Source organism: Natator depressus, chromosome 1 (assembly GCF_965152275.1).
Source record: "Natator depressus isolate rNatDep1 chromosome 1, rNatDep2.hap1, whole genome shotgun sequence".
Taxonomy (NCBI): domain Eukaryota; kingdom Metazoa; phylum Chordata; order Testudines; family Cheloniidae; genus Natator; species Natator depressus.
This window is the reverse complement of record NC_134234.1, coordinates 309,923,643-309,944,536: the sequence shown is the minus strand read 5'-3', so window position 1 is coordinate 309,944,536 and position 20,894 is coordinate 309,923,643. Positions and strand designations below refer to the sequence as shown.

At 41.4% G+C, this 20,894-nt stretch overlaps 1 protein-coding gene across 3 annotated transcripts in view; it reads left to right on the top strand.

The window, feature by feature from the left end:
* The window catches only part of TRABD (TraB domain containing), a 51,350-nt gene extending 30,728 nt beyond the window's left edge, over positions 1-20,622 (top strand). For all 3 annotated transcript variants that reach the window (XM_074942380.1, XM_074942379.1, XM_074942378.1), the window contains 4 exons: positions 5,148-5,287; positions 7,541-7,713; positions 11,872-11,983; positions 16,093-20,622. In XM_074942380.1, coding sequence (XP_074798481.1) covers positions 5,148-5,287; positions 7,541-7,713; positions 11,872-11,983; positions 16,093-16,270 — 603 coding nt within the window. In that variant the 3' untranslated portion in view covers positions 16,271-20,622. The remainder of the gene's footprint in view (positions 1-5,147; positions 5,288-7,540; positions 7,714-11,871; positions 11,984-16,092) is intronic.
* Positions 20,623-20,894: the final 272 nt, after the last annotated feature.

The window sequence follows — 20,894 nt, the reverse complement described above, 5'->3', positions numbered from 1 at the left end:
GACTTATTTCTGTATTTTGTAAACACATTTGCTTTGATTCCTCACTGCCTACCCCTTATGTAGTCATTTACACCTATGCAAAGTGAAAATACTGTGGTATCAAATCAGCATGGTAGCATTTTACAACCACTTTGTACAGGTGTCGATGACTACACAAAATGCAAGGCAGTGGGGTATTCTGCCCATTGTCTTTGGAACGCCTAATGGATTATAGAATCATAGAATATCAGGGTGGGAAGGGACCTCAGGAGGTCATCTAGTCCAGCCCCCTGCTCAAAGCAGGGCCAATCCCCAATTTTTGCCCCAGATCCCTAAATGGCCCTTCAAGGATTGAACTCACAACCCTGGGTTTAGCAGGCCAATGCTCAAACCACTGAGCTATCCCTCCACCCTCCAAGTACTATTGTAAATCTAGTTTTGTACAGGCTGTAATATAAAAATTATTTTTGAAATACTTTAAGAGGAAAGAGGATGTCAGCAGGGATGCTGATGTTAGTCTCTGCATTCACAATAATCTCAAGGAAATTTAATGTCATAATTTGGAAAATATTTTCCAGTTTTTTTCTATAATCCAGTGTGTGTTTAAGTGAAACAAAACTGACCAAATCTGTTTTATACAATGCTTGCATATCTGCATGGAACTGAATTCATAAATACTAGGATTATTGCAGTCCTTTGGTGGATAGTTGTTAGTGGGACACATTTTTCAGCCTAGCCTTAACTCTTGTTGCACTTATAGTTTTGTGGGAACTCATAGGTAGTAATTTATAAGCATAAAATTGTGCCCAAAGTTGTTTGCAGATATAACTACGGTAATCTGGATGACTGAGTACCTGAGCTTGCAGGCACAATCAGGTACCTGATTTCCAAAATACTTTACTTGTGCTTGCAACCTATAGGTGGAAAACAGAGCCGGACCTTGTAAATCTATCTCAAATCTGAGCATATGGTGATGTCACTTTAAAGTAAAATCTTAGCCCTTTTTAATGCTTATCTTTTGTTGCCTCAATTTAGACATATCTACCTGAATCATCTAGTAAATTTAAAGGCTCAAGAGATCACTTGATGATAAAACACCAGGGAGTGAAATCCTTGTCCCTTTGAAGTCAATAGAATCAGGATTTTGTGCTGGGAAGTTACCTCTGGAATGTTAATGAACCCCAATGTATTAATCCAAAAAGGCTAAATGGGACTGAGTTCAGTCATTTGCCCAGGTGACTATGGTCCCAATCCTGACACACTGCAGGATCAGGCCCTTGATGTGATCTATGTTATTGATCATATGAAAGACACTTTTGTCCCAAATAAGTTCCCGTACTATATATAGAGTCTGGTTCCATTAAATATTTGTGAAGTAAACCTTCGTATCTTTGCTTCATTTGATTTAATGTTCCTCTCCCTCGTTTGCCATTTGTCATGCTGCCAGCCGTGGACTGGCTCTTTTGTGGTATCCGGCTTAAGACGTTATTTCTTGCTCAGGAGAAGCCGGGCAGAAATATGTTCATACCAATTGAGAAAGTAGTACCCATACCAACTCTCAAACCTCTTCTAAAATGATACTGATCTGAATCCTCACTGACAGAACAAAGTATTTTGAAATCATGTTTGGAAGGACCTTTTTGAGAGGTGGAGAAAGAGGTTTGCCTAAGGGTCCACCTAACATGAAATTCATGTGTTCTAGACAGGGCTCTAAAAGATCTGTGGCTTCACGTAGCTCTGACTCAAAGATCTGTTATAGCAAAATGTTTTCTCACCAGGGCAGCCATGTAGTGTCTAGTATCCCACTTCCACCAGCCTTAGGCTTTCTGCCTCTCAGTCCATATTGTGTGATGGATCCAGAATATTACAGATCCTCTGAAAGCAAAATTTAAAATAATTAAAATCATTTTTGCTTTTGACCTTATCCAGATCTGAATCCAAGTCTCGATCCCAATCCTATCAACTGCAGTCATGTGCAAAAAGCTTTTTTCTGCCTAGCCAAAAAGCTGGTGACTTATTCGGTATGGTACAAAAGATAGAGAGGGTCAGTGTGCTGTTTGATATGACTAGAGCCCTGGGTTTTTATTGTAATAACTGTTGCATTTCATGGAAGAAGTATTCCTTTGAGATATTACATTGAAAATGAAAATGTTATTTACCTACAAAATATAAAGTTTTTCTTTGAGTGCTAGTCCCTGTTTGTCTCCCAATGGGTGCACATGCGCGCGCCATGTACCTGAGTCTGGAAATTTTAACTAGCAGTGAGTATGTGCACAGTAAATCTCCTCATGCTCTTGACCAAGCATAAGAGGCAGTATGGGCTGATGCCTCTCCAGTTCCTTCTTATTGCCGCATGGCCTGAGTCAGCTTCTTATTCCCAGCTGCCTACTACCCTGATGACACCCTCCGCTTTGGGCTAGCAACAGCACCCAGAGTGTTTACAAAGGTTTTTTCTGTGGTGGCAGCCTAAATGAGACGGCAGTTACAATTTCCCATATCTGGGTGATTGGCGCTCCTGCTAAGAGGTCAAGATGGTGATGAAGTATCTGCTCCAACTTCTAGCAGCCCTTCATTGGAGCCACGCTGGATTCTGTTTCTGTGAGAGTGTTCCTTCCAATAGAAAGACTTCAGTTAATGAGCAGCCTGATAACATGGATTACTTACAGACCAAGAAATGTGGTCAGAATGTGCCTTTCATTTTTAGGCCACATGGCTTCACTTCGGTGACACCATTTGCCAGCCTTCATCTACAATGTCTACAGGCCTGGCTCTGGTCGGTCTATTCACTAGACAAAGGTCACATCAACTCCAAGTGACCATTCCAGCCAGAGTCATTGGCTCCCTCACATGGGTGGTCGAAGCTGGAGAGAGTGAGAGTGGGCATTCCCTCCAATGCTTCCACCCCCAGAGCCACCAGCATAACAGGAGCTTCCCTTCCAAGTTGGGGTGCTCACCTGAACAACTCCACTTCACAAGGTACCTGGACTCCATGGGAGGCCAGACTGCATATCCAATGTATTAGAATGGAGAGCAGTGCACCTGGCTTGCGGATCCTTTCTCCAGCTTATGCATTTGCTCCATATCCAAGTGATGTCAGACAGCATCACTGTGGTCCTTCACATAAACAGGGCGGAGCAGGATCTCTTCCTCTTTGACTAAAAGCAAGCCATGTACCTCCCAGGTGGTCAGAACTTTTTAACAGACAACCTGAGCAGGCACTTCACAGTGGACCTCGAGTAGGAGAGTCATGACTCTGTCCTGAAGAAAATATTTACTCAGTGGGGTACACCTCAATGGGATCTTTTTGTTCTCCAAGCAAACAGAAAACTTCCCCTGTACTGTTTCAGAGGAGCTATGAGCCATAGCTTCCAGCATGGTGATCTCCTGTTGTCATGGACAAACAATCCCATTCCCCGGCTACTGCAAGTCCTGAGAAAGATCTGTCATGACAGGGCCAGAGTCATTCTCCTACCACCCAATTGGCCCAGACAGTTTTGGTTCCCAGAGCTCCTGAAAATATCAACCTGCCCCTTCCCAGACCTCCTAATTCAGGAGGGGGGCAGCATCAAATACCCCAATCTGGACTCATTCCATCTCACATTCAGGTGTTTGGATGGGCATCAGGAGTAGAACGCTCCTGTTCGGCACCTGTTCAGGCTATCCTTAGCCAGAGTAGGAAGGATTCAGCTAGGATCTATTATCTAGCTAAATAGAGACATTTCTCTAGTTGTGTGGAGCATAATCCGCCTTCTCCAGGCATTGCAGATATTCCGGCTGTTTTAGATTATCTCCTGTATCTAAAAAACTCGGGCCTTTCCATTAGCTCACTGTGGGTCCATCTCACAGTGATTAGTGCCTGCCTGCCTCCCTCCCTCCCTCTGTTTTCACCCCCCTAACTGCAGTAAGATTCAGGAGGGGCCTAGTCAGGACCTTTCCACCAGTGGTCAAACCTACACCTCAATGGGACCTCAATCTCATCCTGTCAACACACACCAGACCACCGTTTGAACCCTTGGTGACATGCGTCATGTCCCACCTGTCTATGAAAGTTTCATTTTTTGTTGCGATCACTTCAGCCAGGAGGGTGAGTGAGTTGGGAGCAATCATGGCAGACTCTCTTTAAACAGTTTTTCACAGGGAAAAGGCATCTCTTTGCCTCCATCCTAAGTTCCTCCCCAAGGTTATTTCTGAATTCCATGTAAACCAAAGTATCCATTTTTACCTGTCTTTTTTTTTTTTCAAAACCCCATGCTTCTGCCAAAGAAACAAGACTTCATTGACGTCAGATGTGCCCTGGTGTTCTACCTACAAAGGACCAAGCCTATCAGAAAATCACCAAGACTTTTTCTCGCCAAAGGGGAGAGATTGCGAGGTCAAGCAATATCCTCTGTGAGAATCTCTAACTGGGTTTCTGGGTGCATCATTGAATGCTACAGGTTAGCACACATCTCCTCCTGATGGAGTCAGGGCACACTCCACAAGGGCAAACGCCACCTCTACAGCATCCATACAAGACATTCCAATACTAGATACATGCAGACCGGCCACCTGGAGCGCCTTCCATACGTTCTCTATACATTGGGTGCTAGTTCAGGCCTCTGCTGCAGATGCAGCAGTGAGAATTACAGTACTGCAAGCATCTTCCTCACACCCTGCTCATATCTGAGCGCTGCTTGTCAATCACCCATGTGCAGAATACATGGGACTAGCACTTGAAGAAGCAATGGAGGTTACATACCTGTAACTGGCTGTTCTTTGAGATCTGTGGTCCCGATCTGTATTCCACTACCCATCTTCTGTCCCCTCTGCTTTGGATCCTGCTGGATTTGAGGTAAGAAGAGGAACAGGAGGGGCATCAGCCTGCATTGCTTCTTGTGCTCTTGGTCGGGAGAATGAGGAGATCTACTATACATGTGTGGGCCAACGGACACTGCTTGTCAGAATTTCTGGACTCTGGCACGCATGCGTACCCATGTGTGGAATACAGATAGGGACCACACATCTCAAAGAACTTCCAGTCACCTGTAAGTAACCTCCATTTACCTGATATGTAAGTATGATGATATTTGCCCTTGTTTCCTTAGTGTTCTTTAGAACATGTAGGTTAGTGTAACTAGTAATGGTGTCCTAACAATCTGCTAACAGCTAATGTGTACCTTCTCTTGCAGGCTGGTAAAGTACCTTTCTGTAAGTTTCATCTTGGGGACAGACCTATCCCTGTTACGTTTAAGAGAGCCATCGCTGCACTTTCTTTCTGGCAAAAAGTCAAGCTTGCCTGGGGCCTCTGCTTCTTATCTGACCCAATCAGGTATGAGTAAGTGTTTTTAGCTTTATTTGAAAGGTAGATTGTAAGTAACCGATCCTGCAGTTTGCTGAGCATCCTCAGTTTCACTTCAGTGGGAGATGAAAGTCCTCAGCAATCTGTCGGAGATGATTGGGCCCAAAATCAGCCTAGAGGAAGAATTATCAGCAAGTTCTTATTCCTGTCCAGCCTCCCTGCACCCTTTGGTAGAAGAAGGGATTGTGACAGGGACAAAGTGGAGCTGTACTGTGTCAATTCACAGCTGTTTTATGGTCCCTTAGGGACCATAGCGTGCTGTCATATTTCAGCTTGAGAACTGAGATACGATTACCAGCTCTCTATGCAAGGAGGTCTTGGCACAGGAGAGACTATGGACTGTAACCTTTAAATGTCTGACTGTTCTGTTCATTAATATCACCCTTTATAAAGGGTCTTTGTTAGCTTTCCAGGAAGTGTTACAATAATGCAATGGTTCTCATTCCCATTGTTCTGTCTGTGGATTTTTTCTCCCCTCCAAAAAAATGGGTAGGGCCAAATTTGGCTCCACCTGAATTGGGGCCAAATAATTCTGCAAAAGCAGAATTAATTTGCAGGGCTGAGGAGTGCATTCCTAGATGCCCTTGCAATTTACTTGTGCTCCCAGCAGACGTATAAAGAGTGGTAGTGGGTTTGCAGGGGATTGGGTGAGGAGGATATATGCAAAAATCCATTGGACCATTCTCTCTGACCCGTAGCACCTGTCCAGTGCTCTTGTGACTGGAACCATGAACAGCTTAGAGGGAACTACATGGGTTTTCAGGGACCTAGACCTGAACCAAGACGGTTTCACCTTCTGTCTCCCATCCTTGCTTTAACTTAGGTTTCATTTATTGCTGTTTCCATTTATGCATATATTGTCATATCCAGTTTTGGAGCCAATGTCTGACTCTCTTTTGACTTGTTAACTAGCAGCTGATCTACAAAATATGGGGGTAACTAATATGCTTCATTGTCAGCCTGTGACATGGATTTTGCTCTTATTTTAAGAAAATTTTCATTGACTGAAAGGTGGATTTCTGTGCAACTCCTCTCTGCATTTTCCTCCCAGGAAGACATTGATCATTAAATAAGAACAGGCAAATTTTGTTGATTTATTATGTGTATGGGAAATGTCCCTACACAGATGAGCTTACAATCTAAGTTTGTGTGTGACAACAACTGATGGTAACAATATAGAGGGTAAGAGGGAGGTAAGGAAAGACAGGGTTAACGTTTTAAGATCATGATGACTCAGTTCTGGTACACTCATATCCTGATGGTTATGTGAAGGGTTTTTAAATAAATATCTACATTTAGTCCAAACAAGCTGGAATGATCTCCTTAAGATACTCTGTAGAAAGTGCACAATACGCTTCTGCTTTTGGTTGTCCTTGGCTCCTGTGGCAATGTCCCCAATCCCAGAACGTTTCATGACTCAGCTATATGGAAAGTAAGCAAATAAAACACATTTTGGTGTCTTCATTACTTTTATTTACATAAACGTTTATTTTCATGTTTCTTCTAACTATCGCCTGCTCTACAACCCCAGAAACAAACCCAAGGCTCAGAACTTCCAGAAATACTACAGTACTACGTGGTAAATGAGCTGAATTTGCTCTGCAGCTTCTTACTCATCCTCACTTCTCATTCATTCCTCACTCCCACTCAGGGGATTGCCAGCTCAGAACTTTCTTCCTCAGATCTTCGGCAGGGGTGTCCAACTTTAATAGGAACATACGGAATTCTACCCGTTTCCTCCAATTCATTGCTTTGAGGGTACACCTTTTGGAGGTGCCCTTCTGTTCCTCTCCCTGTGCCTGCTCTCAAATGCTCTGTGTTGTGGTGACTGATCTTGCTGCTTCAGGACTGCTTGACAAGCCCCAGGAGGAGCACTGTAAATAATCCTCCTTAACTGGGCAGTGGTGATAGCGCCTTCCCTCAAAGCCTTGGCACATTGTCAGGTGTGCAGCCAATTTATGTATTTGTTTAGCTTCCCATGAGTAAGGCGTAATGAACGACTTCTGTTGAATAGCTCTTAGATGATTGAATAGATTGAAAAGATTGAATAGCTCTTCTTTCCCTTTCACTGAGTTCAGACACACTGCTTAGAATATGAATCTATAGGGAGGTAGTTTTGCTTTCTTAGGAGGTACAGGACTCGCATAATTTAACAAGTCAGTGTGTCTATATTGGACTTTGAGAGCATAATACAGACATTGGGACTGTTTCTCTTTCTTTCAGTAAAGATGACGTGGAGAAGTGTAAACAGAAGGATTTACTGGAGCAGATGATGGCTGAAATGATTGGAGAATTTCCTGATCTTCATCGAACAATTGTATCGGAGCGAGATATTTACTTGACCTACATGTTGAAGCAAGCAGCTAAGCGAATAGAACTACCTCGTGCTTCAGAAAGTAATTGCTTTAAAGCAGATTCTTAACTTTGTGTTTTAGCAAGCAATATGTTCTTAATGTAGTACTCCCTGATTTTCCTTCTTGTCAGGAAATCTGAAAAGCTTTGCCATCTTGCTTTGTAGACAGGTACCAGGTGTAATAAATGAGATGTCTTCATAAATTATAATGCTTAAAAAATAAGGGAGAATATTGTTAGATTAGTATGACAGCCTCTTCTATCAATAGAAGTAGAATGAAATTTTTAGCTTTATGAGAGTGCTTCGAATAATGGATTCCTCCTTCCCATCATGCCTATTTCAAAACAGGAAAATACTAATTAGGCTGCTAAAGTTTGAAAAATGCAGGAATCAATATTACAGCACAGGATGGGACTCAAGTCTTCTTTTATAAAAGCAATAATATACTACAGGAGGGTGAGCATACTGAATACTTGAGAAACAAGTCTCTAAAGGCACTTGGCTGTCACTTTTGTGATCCATAATCCCTTGGGATGCATAAGATAATAAATTATGGGTTATTTTATACCCGATATCTTAAGAAGATATTAGACGTAACTTTAGTGTAGGTCCACCGAGACTGTCTCCCGCTTTTAAAATTTCACAAATGTTGCTCTTGGGCCTCTGCTGCTCCCTCACATGGTGTTTTCCTCCGTGATTCCAGCTGGAGCAGCAGCAGAGTGAAACTGGAGAAAAATCATTCAGTTTTGCTGTCAGTCCCATTGGGTCATGAGGGAAGCAGTAGGTGTCAAAGCAACATGTGAACTGTCTCCCTTTACTATTGGGTCTGGAGTTCTCCAAGAAGAAAAGGTGATTAAAACTTACCACCTCTCTCCTCCCAAATACCTCAGCAGTAGTGGAGGATAGTTTGTGCAGTTTCTCTGCATGGCACTTCCCATGTGACCCAAGAGGACCAGGGTGAAATTGCTCAGAATCACATAGTTTCCAGCAGCAGAACAAAACTGCTTTATGCAAGAACAGCATGGCAATGGCCTCATGCATGATTGAGCCTGGTGATGAGAGATGAAGGAGGAAAAGGGGAGGGTAGATTTAGTGATGGAATCTAAAAGGAGATGCTACAAGGGACACGAGTAGAAAGGGGCTCCACCCAGGTCCTGCTCTTCATGCTGGGCCCTCAACGTGCTGGTGCGGTAGCTCCTGCTTCTCTTGCTGCTGGAAAGCAGGATGGGCCCAAGGCTTACCATTGGGGAGGCATAAGGAGCAGGGACTGTGGTGGGTGAAGCAGGGGCTCCTGGAGTTTGGGAGGGTATAGCAGGGGGGCTCCCTGGGCTGGGGCTCCAGGGAGGGGGTGGGTGTAGGGGCTTATAGGCCAAGGAAGTCAGGCTGAGGGTGGGGGTGGGCAAGGGAGGCTCAGGCTGGTGGGGATGGGGTACTTGGGAGGGGAAGAAGAGAAGTCAGGCTGGTGGCAGTTGTGGGGGCACCTGGATGAGGAAGAAGAGTGGGATCTGGTTGTGTGGGGAGGAGAAAGTCCAGCTGTATGGGGGGACACTTGAGCAAGGAAGAGGAGGGGGGTCAGGCTGTGTACATGGCACTGCATGGAAGGGGAAGGGAGGTTCAGGCTTGTGGTAGGGGGGACACCTAGGAGGGGAAGAGGAGGGTCAGGCTGTGTGGGGAGGGGTGACACCTGGGAACTGAAGCAGTGGGGAAAGCAGTGGCTGTTTTTTCGGACTCTTGGAGGTGGCAGCTCTATTTGGGTTCTGACCAGGTTTGGCCCAGCTGCCCTCTGACACCCCCCCTCACCATGGCTCATGACTGGAAGAGGGGGGCAAACATCAGTGAGTGGCATTGTGACCTGCCACACAGCATCACAGTGCCACTCAGGTTTGGCTCCCTAGGGAGATGCAGACAGGTTTGGCACCCTGGCAGCTGGGCTTCTTCTTGGCTGTCTCTGGGATGGCCATGGTGATCAGGGCCATGTAAGAGTAGGGGAACTTCAGGGTGGGGTCTGGTTTCTCAAGTCCCTTTTCAGGGTTCAGCTCGTCCTTGGCTCTTTGGGCCTCCTTGCTGGCACTGGTGTCGTGACCCATCAGGTATCTGCTTTGGGGTCCTGGTGGCTGGCCATTATGGCACCCATGTTTCTTCTTCCCAGGGGTGAAGAACCAGCTTTCCTGCTCCCTCAGCTGCTGAAGCCCAATCCCACAATCAGTGTCTCAGTCCCTTATTTGTATCGATTTGGATCAAACTTGCGTCCAGAGCCAGCTGAGACTCAATGCCCCTTTTCCTTAGGAGCTGGTAAAGTTCCTCTTAGTTCTGCCCCTTTTTTAAAAGGCAGCGAATTGTCTCTGGCTCAAGAGCCTCCGAAACCCAATGTACCAAACTACTTGCTCTTATGTGATTTGTATGGTCTCCAGCAAGTTTTGTGTTTGTCCGGATCACTTTCCCTCGAGGTGCAGAGCCAGCTGAGCATAGTCAAGCTCATTTCTAAGTCATGTTGCATAAATGTAGCCAAGTGATTAGCCTACTTAGGTAACGTTTCCTAGAGAAAAAGGAGAGTGGGCATTAGATTTTTTTTTCTTAAATTAAATTGCCATGTATATTTAAATATTCTATCTCTATTAATATATTTCATATTTGATTTTTTTAAAGTCTCCTCTGATCTAATAATGTAGATTTTTCTTTTATTTGCAGAAAATATATCACATGCTCTTGTTTAGTTTAAGGGAGGTAGGTGGGCTCCGAATTCCACAGTGCACAGGGCCCCAAAATTCTTTAATCTGTTCATGCTGGTAGGGGGAGAAGAGAAGTAAAAATGGGGGGAGCGTGGAGTAGAGGAAGGGGAGACAATGAAGCGAAGAGTGGAAAGGGAAAAACAGTAGGGAGGACAGATAAAAGCTATTTGGAACAAAGAGAAAATTCAGGGGAGAGATCAGGCAAAGACCTAGGGGATAGAAGAAAGCAGCTGGATTTTCAAGGAGATTGTGTCTGAGGCTTTTCATTTATTGAATTGTTAGCTGAAGAAGTCTAGCACGCAACTGTGTGTCGTGTGTGTGTGCACACATGTGTGCACGTCACAAGCAATTTATGGTGTCAGAAAACACTAGAGTGTGAATTTCTTAGTGACTCAGGCAAAAAGGAGAATCTTGTTTGTGTGTTTATTATTTATATGTTGATTTATCCCCATCATGTTGATCCACCATACCTGGCAGAGAGAACCAGAATGGCACTAGTGTTGCTGCAGCATTTACTCAAGTTGGGGAGCTAAAACCTTATACCATGTTTTGAGGGTCATGTATTCAAAGGCCATGTATTCCAAATAGGACCTCAAAATTTGTTCTTGAGACTTTGGTGGGCTAAATAGTGAGTGCATATTAAAAGGAGCCTCAAATCACCTTCTTATTTATATTTGAGTGAGGGATACTAAGCGTTTGAAACACAAATTGGAAATGCCACTCCCAAAACAAAAATAAAGAAGACCATCAGATGCTTTAAAAATAGGATAATTTCCCAGTCATGTAAAGAGAACCAGGTGGGCCAAACTCTGTGCTGCTTAGGATCCCCACTGAAATCAGTGGCACTCTGTGTAGATGGAAGGGTCCAATTTTGCAGAGCTCCCTTTGCAGGCTCAGGGCCCAAATGTGTTTTGTATTGTACCCTGATGGTCACTAGACTCAGGTGACCTAGGTTACCCAAATTCCAAAGATGGGCAATGGAGAGGGACTTACCATGATATGTAAGCTTCCAACACCAAGTGCTTATCTGTCAACCTTGACTGACACAGCTGGATATAATAGGAGAGGAGGTCTCTCAGGGGACCAGGTGTGAGATCATTCAGGGTTTTTTGGATCATTGCTGAAAACCTTGAATGCTGCCCTTCAGAAGCAAATAAGGCAATGCAAAAACTTCCCCCAATTTTATGTGCTCATAGCAGGCCGTACTAGTGAGGAGCTGCATTCTGCCCCAGCTGGAGCTTCTAGGACTTAAAGGAGCACTAGAGCTAGTCAAAATAAGTTACATATGGGGGTGTGTTTATACATGTGTGTGTTTAACTTTTTGAAAATTTTTGGTTCATGTTTACTGGGGGTAATTGAAATTGTTGCCTTGAAATATGATTACTTTTTTTTTTTTAATTTAAAGATTGCTTACAGTTTGGCAATGTTTCTCTCACTGGAGAAGAGACTGATATATTTTTTTCTCCTCTTAGCTGAACCCAGAAAATGTATTCCGTCTGTTGTAGTTGGAGTGGTTGGGATGGGTCATGTGCCTGGAATAGAAAAGAACTGGAACACTGACTTAAACATCCAGGAAATCATGAGGTAACTTTCTTTCCTTTTTGGATGTTGATTTAGTAGCTCCTCAGGTTTACAATCTGCAGTAGCCTTTGTTTTTAATGCTTATAACATCTTGCTCAGGTCACCCAGAACTGTGAGCCACACTGTTACCAGTCTGCCTCAACAAGAGTGAGCTTTGCTGCTGCTAAGCTGAGTGTCAGCTCCCCACTTCACCAGCTTGTCTGCCTTGCCAGCAAACTCTTCAGGACTCGTCAGTCCAAAACTTGCCTTGTAGGTAACAATCAGTGAACCCCAGTTCCCAAGAGACATCTCTCTGGAGTGTCCAGTTCCTCTCACTGGAAGCTGTTAAGTTCACTGCCTCCAAAGAGATGGTGCCCACATTAGCTTGTTAGGTTAGCTGAAGACCCACACTTCACTTCAGTACAGCAGCACTGAGAGAGAGTCGTGTGGTGTTACAAAAAAGTTTATTAACAAACAACATAGGTTTAAGTGTTGGTCCCAGGGTATTAGAGAGACGGGGTGGGTGAGGTAATATCTCTTATTGGACAGACCTGAAGAAGAGCTCTGTACGGCTCAAAAGCTTGTGTCTCTCACCAACAGAAGTTGGTCTAATAAAAGATATTATCTTACCCACCTTGTCTCTTCAGGTAAGAGTGAATGAGATATGAAAGGTTACTAACAAAACATGCTTTCTAGTGACTAAAACATAATGTCAGCAAGTTACAATCTTTGTCTAATCAGGTCTCTCACCTATAGTCCATTCCCAGGGACTTCAACCCCCTTGGTTGAAGGATCCACCTTTCTCAGATGTCTAGAGCTCTGGCCACATGTGTTCTTCAAGTGATGTGGCCAAAATGTGTTTGTTTCTACTGATAATTCCTAAAGTCCATTGTCTCTGTTTCAAGAGCCAGGAAGGCTTCCTAGGGGTATAGCCTCCATCCCTCTTGTAAGTGCTAAGTGATCATCTCCCCCACTTGCTAGTTTGATAGCTGCGTTTACTGTATGTGTAAATATACTTCCTTTGTTTCTGGGCTCATCAGGCTCCATTTACACTGGAGACACAGTCAAGCAGGCAAAACAACATTCCTTTGTCTAGGACAGGCTGGGCTTAAGCATGCTTGCCAAATGCCTTTTACAAACACATTTGCAGCACACATCTATAATTCTTTATACTCTGCATGTACGTACGTCACTCAATATTATTAATGACCAGCATATTATCAGTTCAGGTAGGTTACCTTACATGACACTTTTTAGATACAGGTTATGACAACACTGAGGTGGGGCAATGTGTGTGCCAGGCCTGATGTGAGTTGTGCTACGGTGTGCCATCTGCCAGCTGGCATTACAGGGCTCTGTGGGTCAGCCGTGAAATGGGGTATAATACATGCAGATTGTTCTTACAACAAAGATGAGAGAAGCTGTAAAGGGAGGGGGGGAAGCTGGATTTCCAGGGTGAGGCATCTGATCAGAAAACGGTCTTGCCATAGAAGAAATTGTATTGATCTATGCTTAGGGCTTTTAAAATGAGTGTAGGGTATGTGATTCACAGCTGAGACCTGCAGTATGTTAAAACAAGAAGCTTCAAATATATTTTAACCAAAGAGTGAGACATTGTTGACTTCTGGGCTTTGGTTGTATTCAGGCAGCACTGCCTCTTGAAGTGCAAAATCACAGTTTCTCGTAATCCATTTACTAAGAATAGCAGTGAAACTGCGGCAGAACAGGAGACTACAAAGGCTAGCCCCGCCTGCTCAGCATCTTGGGCAGCTGCTGCCCATGCTGCCGTGGCTTCACTGCTATTGTTCCTTAAGCTAGCTTTAATTTTTCAAAGCTAGTATGGGTGTGTCTACATGTGCTGCAGTCACAGCTCCTGATTTGCAGTGTAGACATACTCATAGTACCTTGGAATTCAGCCCAGATTAGCGAATTCCAGAATTCACCATTTGATTTTTTTTTCCCCTTGAATCTATTATGCCCCATTATTGTAGTACCTGAGTGCCTTAATTTCTCTAATGTATTTATCCTCCCAGTACCTCTATGAGGGAGGGAAATCCTTTTATCCCCATTTTACAGAAGGGGAACTGAGGCACAGAGAGGCTTGTCCAAGATCACATAGGAAATCTGGGAATTGAACTCAGGCCTTCCAAGTCATAGGCTTGTGCCCTAACAACTAAACCGTATCTTTTGATGGCTGGTTAGTAGTCTCAGTCCAGTTGCTAGTGGACAGAGATCCACATCAGAGTCACAGTAACTGGCATTATTGGTACATTTGTTTGCATTTTGATTAGTGAGTTTGAAGACTGAATGGCATGGAAATTCACCTACCTATCTTCATGCCTACACAGGGGATCCCTCTAAGTCAGGCTTAAGACATTTTGACTGAACTGACACTACTCAAGGCTCTGACTGTGGAGGAGTCGTCAGTCCAACATCTTTCATAAGGCACTAAGTTTGCTTAAATTCTCCTGTTTTTTTAATAGTATAAATAGGTGTGGCAGAATTTGGTTTGGTATTTTTTTAATAATTTTTAAGATATTGATAATTTTTAAGCATTTTTCAATTTTTATCAGTTTACACTTTCACAGTCGCGGGAAACTGTGGGACGGGTCAGACAAATTATTTAATGACAATGGGCATAGATTCAAAAAGTGAAGGCTTTATAATCGTTGAAACACAAATTGTCAACTTCACATGTCAAAATATAAAAAGTAAATATCTTCAAATTGAGTTCTAATTTAAGCAGCATTTTTCTTACTTTGCCTATCTGTAAAATTTGATTATAACCAAATAATAGAAATAGTTTTGTCAGTTTGTGTGTGTACAGTGAAATTGACGTTTACAGCCATTTACTGATAAAAATTGAATCTTCCCAAGCCTAAGTATAAAGCAAATAATAACCCTCAGAGTACAACCATTCTCAAACCCCGACTTCTTGGTTGGTGTATGAACTTTCAGCTTTCTCAGCATATTTGAGATGCACAGTCTGTGTGGTTACGGCTGTGTATTCTCTGGGTGGTATTCCTAGATTTAAAATTACCTTTTTATTATGCCTCATGAGGGGCAAAGTGATCTGGAAATAACCTTTCTTAGGATTCAGAATCCAAATGTGTATTTCCATTTACAGATTTTTGGATCATCCCATATTGAACTTATTGAACCCCCTTTGCGTTTATATTCAGAGGCGATTTAAGTTAGTTGAGAGACTGAAAAAGAGGGAAAAGCTAACTAATAAGAGGACATAAAAAGATGGAAGCTAAAGTAGTTGTTGTATCTCTATCCCCTGTCCTCCTCCCCCCACCCCCACATTCTGTCTCTTTCTAAGTTGTACCTTTTTCCAACCCCTCAAAATACAAGATCTTGTTTATATTAGGAAACTTATACTCATTGTAACTAAATTAATTTAAAATCAACCTAATGACCCGGTGCAAATCTCTAATATATGTACACATTTAACCCAGTTTAAATCATGGTAATAGAGATTCAATTTAATCCAGTTTGTCTGTATTACAGGATGGCACCAATGTAATTAAATGTAAATACACTTATTTGTACCAGTGAAACTTTTTGTAGTAATGGCAAGTCCTGACCCTCTTTAAATCCTCATACTGATGTTTAACTTATGCCACCTCACACATTACCTTTGATTTTGGTTCTTTGTAGTTAAATGAATAGTCACATTAAAAACAATTCTGCATTGATTTAAATTTCTCCACAATACTCTTGACAGCATTCTTTGTGTTTGTTAGGGATTCTGATGGTAAAAGAGGTCAAGCTCCTTAGGGAATTAAGTTGTGCCCTATGTGGCTGGAAAGGTCAGTGGTCCAGATTCGCAAAAGTATTTAGACTTCTACTGATTTCAGTGGAAGTTAGGAGCCTAAGTACTTCTCAGGAGTATACTACTTACCCTTAGATTTGGAATAAGATGTTGGATGTAATCTATGACCTTGAAAGAATCATTTGCTCTGTCTTAATATACCCATTCCTTGCAAGGGCTCCTGTACTAGTAAAGAAGTGTGTTGTAATGATAAACATTGTGGCAAAAATGATCAGCGTTTAATGAAGATGGGGAAGGATCTTTTTCTTCTAGCTATGTGGATGATAACTTTTTGTCTTTATCACCTTTACTTCAGTGTGCCTCCACCGTCAACTTCGAGTAAGGTTCTCAGATTTGTCATAAAGGCAACAGTTTTCGGACTGATGGGATATGGCTGCTACCGGGTAGGACAAAGGACAGTTCAGTTTGTTCTCTCGATGCCAACAACACAGAACTGTCTTCAGAGGCTGACGGAAATTAGACCTCGACATTGAACGCCCAGTTGAAATACTGTCTCTGGAGATAATTGCAGAAAAGAGTGCTAAAGACAACACATGCTAATTGGGATGAAAAAGAGGGACTGCGGATTCTTGTCATAGATTCCGTTTGATGCTGAGCAGTGCTGAATTGCTGTGAAGTAAATGGGTTGCTATTAAAAGCTACACCAGCTGTGACCTAATGAATGAGTCTGCTTCCTGATAAGTGTGTGGTATGAAAGTACATGATTCCAGTTTGAGGTAAATGAAATATGTTACACATATTATATATCATATTATATATTATGTGTATATATAATATATATTTATGATGATGTAGTACAGACAGTATAAAGAGTGTATATTCTTGACTTTTTCAGAGGAACAAAGCGACATACGGTAACTTAATTGTGTTTCCGCTCAACAGCGCAAGGACACCTCTATGAGTAGTGTTTCGGTATAATAATACCAAATGATCGTTCCTGGTGCTAAGCACCTATAAAATGATTTAGAAGGACATCTTCTTACAGAAAATTTTGTATACATTTAGGTTTTTTTAAACTTCAGAGCTTTCAAAAAAAATCAGAATGGTACAGGCTATCAGACGTACACCGCCAAGTTTCTTTATGAGCCTTATTAAAGAACTGAAACGTTGCCTTTAGAATTGCATCTCTCCTTACAGACATCACTAATAGTTTTCTCCTCTGTTGGAAAGGTAAATACAGTACCTTTATCAGCAGCTGTTGGTTAACTTCCAGTGTTTACAGGGCACTCTGTTCCTTTTGGATTTGATTATTTAACCATATTAGTTAACCAAATCCTTTTGGCTTTAAGTTCAGTATTGTAAACTTTTGAGGCTAGAACTACTGTCTAATTTACTTTTCACGTTGCAAAGCTTTCTTTCTTTCTTTCTTTGGACAATGTGTCTGGGGTTGATATGCAGTACTTGACCTTACTGTTTTCCCTCCATACATGCAAATGGGTTTTTTTTAATCACTATAATTTTTCAGTGGATGAGTATTTTACCTATTTAATAGAAAGAAAAGCAAAAATCAATTAATTTTTTTTAACTGGCTATGAGGTTTGGAGTTTTTTATCTTTGCTGTTTGTTTGTAGAATTATGGGTATGACTTCAACTACTGTAACATTAAACACTTTTTTTCAGTACATCTACTTCTAACCCTATGTTCATTATGTTTTATAGTTCTTTCTGTATCCATAAGACAGGATTGCCCTTGATTATAAGTGCCCTTGGAAACAAACTATTCCCTCCCCGATGGTATAGCAATCATACTTGTCATATCAATAATGTTTTAATCTCTTATTTTATGTGAAAGAGGTCCATGTGCTACTGGAGCTCCTATGCAATTGCAATTTGGTTGAAGTGAAGTCCATATCTGTTCTAATACCTTTATGTGGGGAGGAAGAGCTGAATCTGAGGGATGGCAGCAAGGAGAGGTTGATTTTGGTTTTCATACAGTTCAATAAGGTTAACAAACTGTGCTTGGTTATTAGTAGGATATGTTTCCAAAGTCTTGTGTGGAGGAAATGTCTTCACACAATCTATTCTTTGTCCAACGTTTTTGTGTGTGTAACCTTCATGCAGTGTCTTTTTAGAAGCTTTTTCTCTTTAACCCTTAAGAAATGAATGGCCTAATCCTGTTTGCATTTATGCCACTGACATCACTGGCAAGCTGGTATGTCCATTGGGCCTGATACTCCATTTCCTTGCACCTTGTGTAGTTATGTAGATCCCAATCCAGGAAACCACTTCTGGAGATGCTTAATTTAAAGGATGTGTTTAAATCTATCCTGATTAAAACACTTAAATACATAAGTGCTTTTCTGAATTGGGGTATACACCTGTGCAAGGGAGTGTAAAATACTGCCTACTCAGAATGGCTGTATTTCATACTCACTTTTCACAGATGTAAATGACAATGCAGGACACAGCGGAATTGGGTCCTTCGTCTTCAGTTTTCCATTTATTAACGTTTGAAAAACAAGCAGTGATCTGTATTGAGCTTGAAGGCAGCATTAGCAAATAACTAAGTGACTAGAGAGACCACCTGAATTCTGAGTCTTGATCTTTTGTAATAATTTAGTAACCTGGTTAGCAGTCCTGTTTGAATAATTTTATTACATTTTTATGTACATTTTTAAAGAAAAAGCTTAAGCCCATTCTTCTCCTGGCTTTAGTGACCTACCAAAAGATTGGGAGTTTTTTCCCCTACTGAGATTTCTCTAGGAGGTTTAGTTCAATGTATTAATGTTTTTTGCTTTAAAATATCTGTGAACATATCTGTGCTCAGGTAATTTTACACAAAAGAAAAAAACTAAGGAAAATTGTAGACAAATGAGCCTTAAATTTGTGTGGGGCTAGCACTAAATGATTGTCTTGGAGCATTTTCACATGCTTAGTGTGTTGTTTTTTCCCACATGCACACAATTACCTGCACCCCTGGAAAATGGATATAATGTCAGTTACTCTTTGATTTTAATGACAATTTGATTATTACCAAAATTTGTTTTTAAACGTGTGGTGTTTCCCCCTCTGTATCTCTTAAAATATATAAACAGATTCTTGACACAAGCTGTTTGTTGATGAAGAATTTGTTCTCAAACTGGCAGATCATCAAAACCCACAAGTGTTTATCCTGGGGCAATCAAATGCCTGATGAATTTGCAGACCTAACAATCCTATGAATCCACATATAAGTGGTGTATGTTGTATACTTGATGTGCTATACTATCTATGTAACATGCTCAATGTTTTACCCTCCATTAATTTCCTTCTGTATTCTACAATCAATCCTTTAGGTGTTAACAACATTCAGTGAAATTTAAACATATGTTGAATTGTCCCAGCCCTCACTCAACCCTGTGAAGCCATATTGTACTTTTTGGTAAACTGTGCATTTGCTTTATGCATTTGTACATCTTATGTAAATTTTGAAGTATTTTTAACAAGCGTGTGCCTTTTAGTCTACAACAGTTTAGAGTAAACAGCAGTATGTTCTATGTTATCCAAATAAAATATTTTAACCACTGTTTCTCTTGAAGCCATTTATTTTTTTATATTAGTCATCATTTTTAAAAAACAAATACTGGTTAACTAAAATAGATGCAAAATATGCACACCACCTAACGTATTTTTCTATACCATGACTATGTTGCTGAACAGCTTGGCCCAAATCCAGCAAAGCACTTAAATCCATGCTTAAATTTGAGCACATCAGTAGTTTCATAAGAAGTAGATCATGTGGTTAAGTGTTCTGCTTTGGATCAGAACCAGAACACTCAGTACTTTTGAAGGACTGAGCCTCATAAGAGGCTAAAGGTGCATGAATTTGTGGCAAAATAGAACCAGAATTTATTTAATCTTGAAAATTGGACCAGATTAATCAAAATAACCCTTGCAAAAATATATGTGCAGAGCTTTAATTTTGTCAGGATAATGTTCATATTGAAAATAAATCCATATGTAACACAGATATATAATAGTCAATTTACTGATAATGGAATATGCTATGTGATTTGCCAGTCAACTGCCTATACTCTTTGTATGCATTTTTGTGAAGAAAGGGAGCTTATGGCCACAGGGCTGCATAAGCATTAAGTCCTGTTATCCTTTCTTTGCCATCAGCAGAAGTTTTGCCTATGTGAGCTTTGACTGAGTGCTGAATAGGCTATTTAGATGGAAGCAGACGCTGTTTTTAAATAAATGTTAAAGTGCTAGCCATGGAACTTCCCTCTGACATGCCACAGAAATTGTTAAATGAGTTCTGAAAGTACTGTCTCAGTTGCGGCCCAATCTGGCAAGATGTTGAATGGAGGAGGGTCCTTGTTCCCTTCCAGAATTGGACCCTCATTTTGCTGCTGGGAAAAAAAGCCTTAAAGTAAAACAAAAATGACTACACTTCCAGCAAAGATGATCAGTTAGCTAACCCAATGGAAATAATACACAATGATTGGGCATGCAGTATACAGAAGTGCTGAGGGTGAGACAGCTAAATCAAAGGAATGCCATGCTCTCTCTCCTCCCACCCGCATCCCTTCTAGTATGTTTTTAATCTGCTCTTTTGTGTAGGAATAGAAGCCACCTGCTTTTATAATCTATTGTTTATCACTGCTGTATACATACATTTGGCCAAGATAGTATTTATGATGAAAGGTCTTTTTTAATAGATGCTGACATAATACTGAATCAAATTTAAATTATTGAATTAAAAATCACCCAGAGTTCCACTGGAAGTTGCTTATCTGAAGCTATGCATATGAAATGTAAAACCCTTTTAAAAGTGCCAGTTATGAGAAATATAAGACGTTATCTCAAAATGCCAGACAGTAGTGGGAACTACATATTAAAAAAGAGGAAAATTATGTCATTTGTGTAATTCTAAGACAAACTTGTAGTTTGTTGTTTTTCCCTCTGAAATTAAAATAAACTTTAATTTTAGACTTTGGTGTTTCAGGACTGTTTCTTTACTGCAAGTCTAATAACTCCTATCTAATAACGTATTTTTACAGCTGCACTAATGAAGGGCCATATCCAGCATGGGGCTAAGCTCATTCACCTGCCTTTTGATATTGACTGTTAGTCTGAGCTATGGAGGGGAGCAGCTGAGTGTCAACTAGGCTA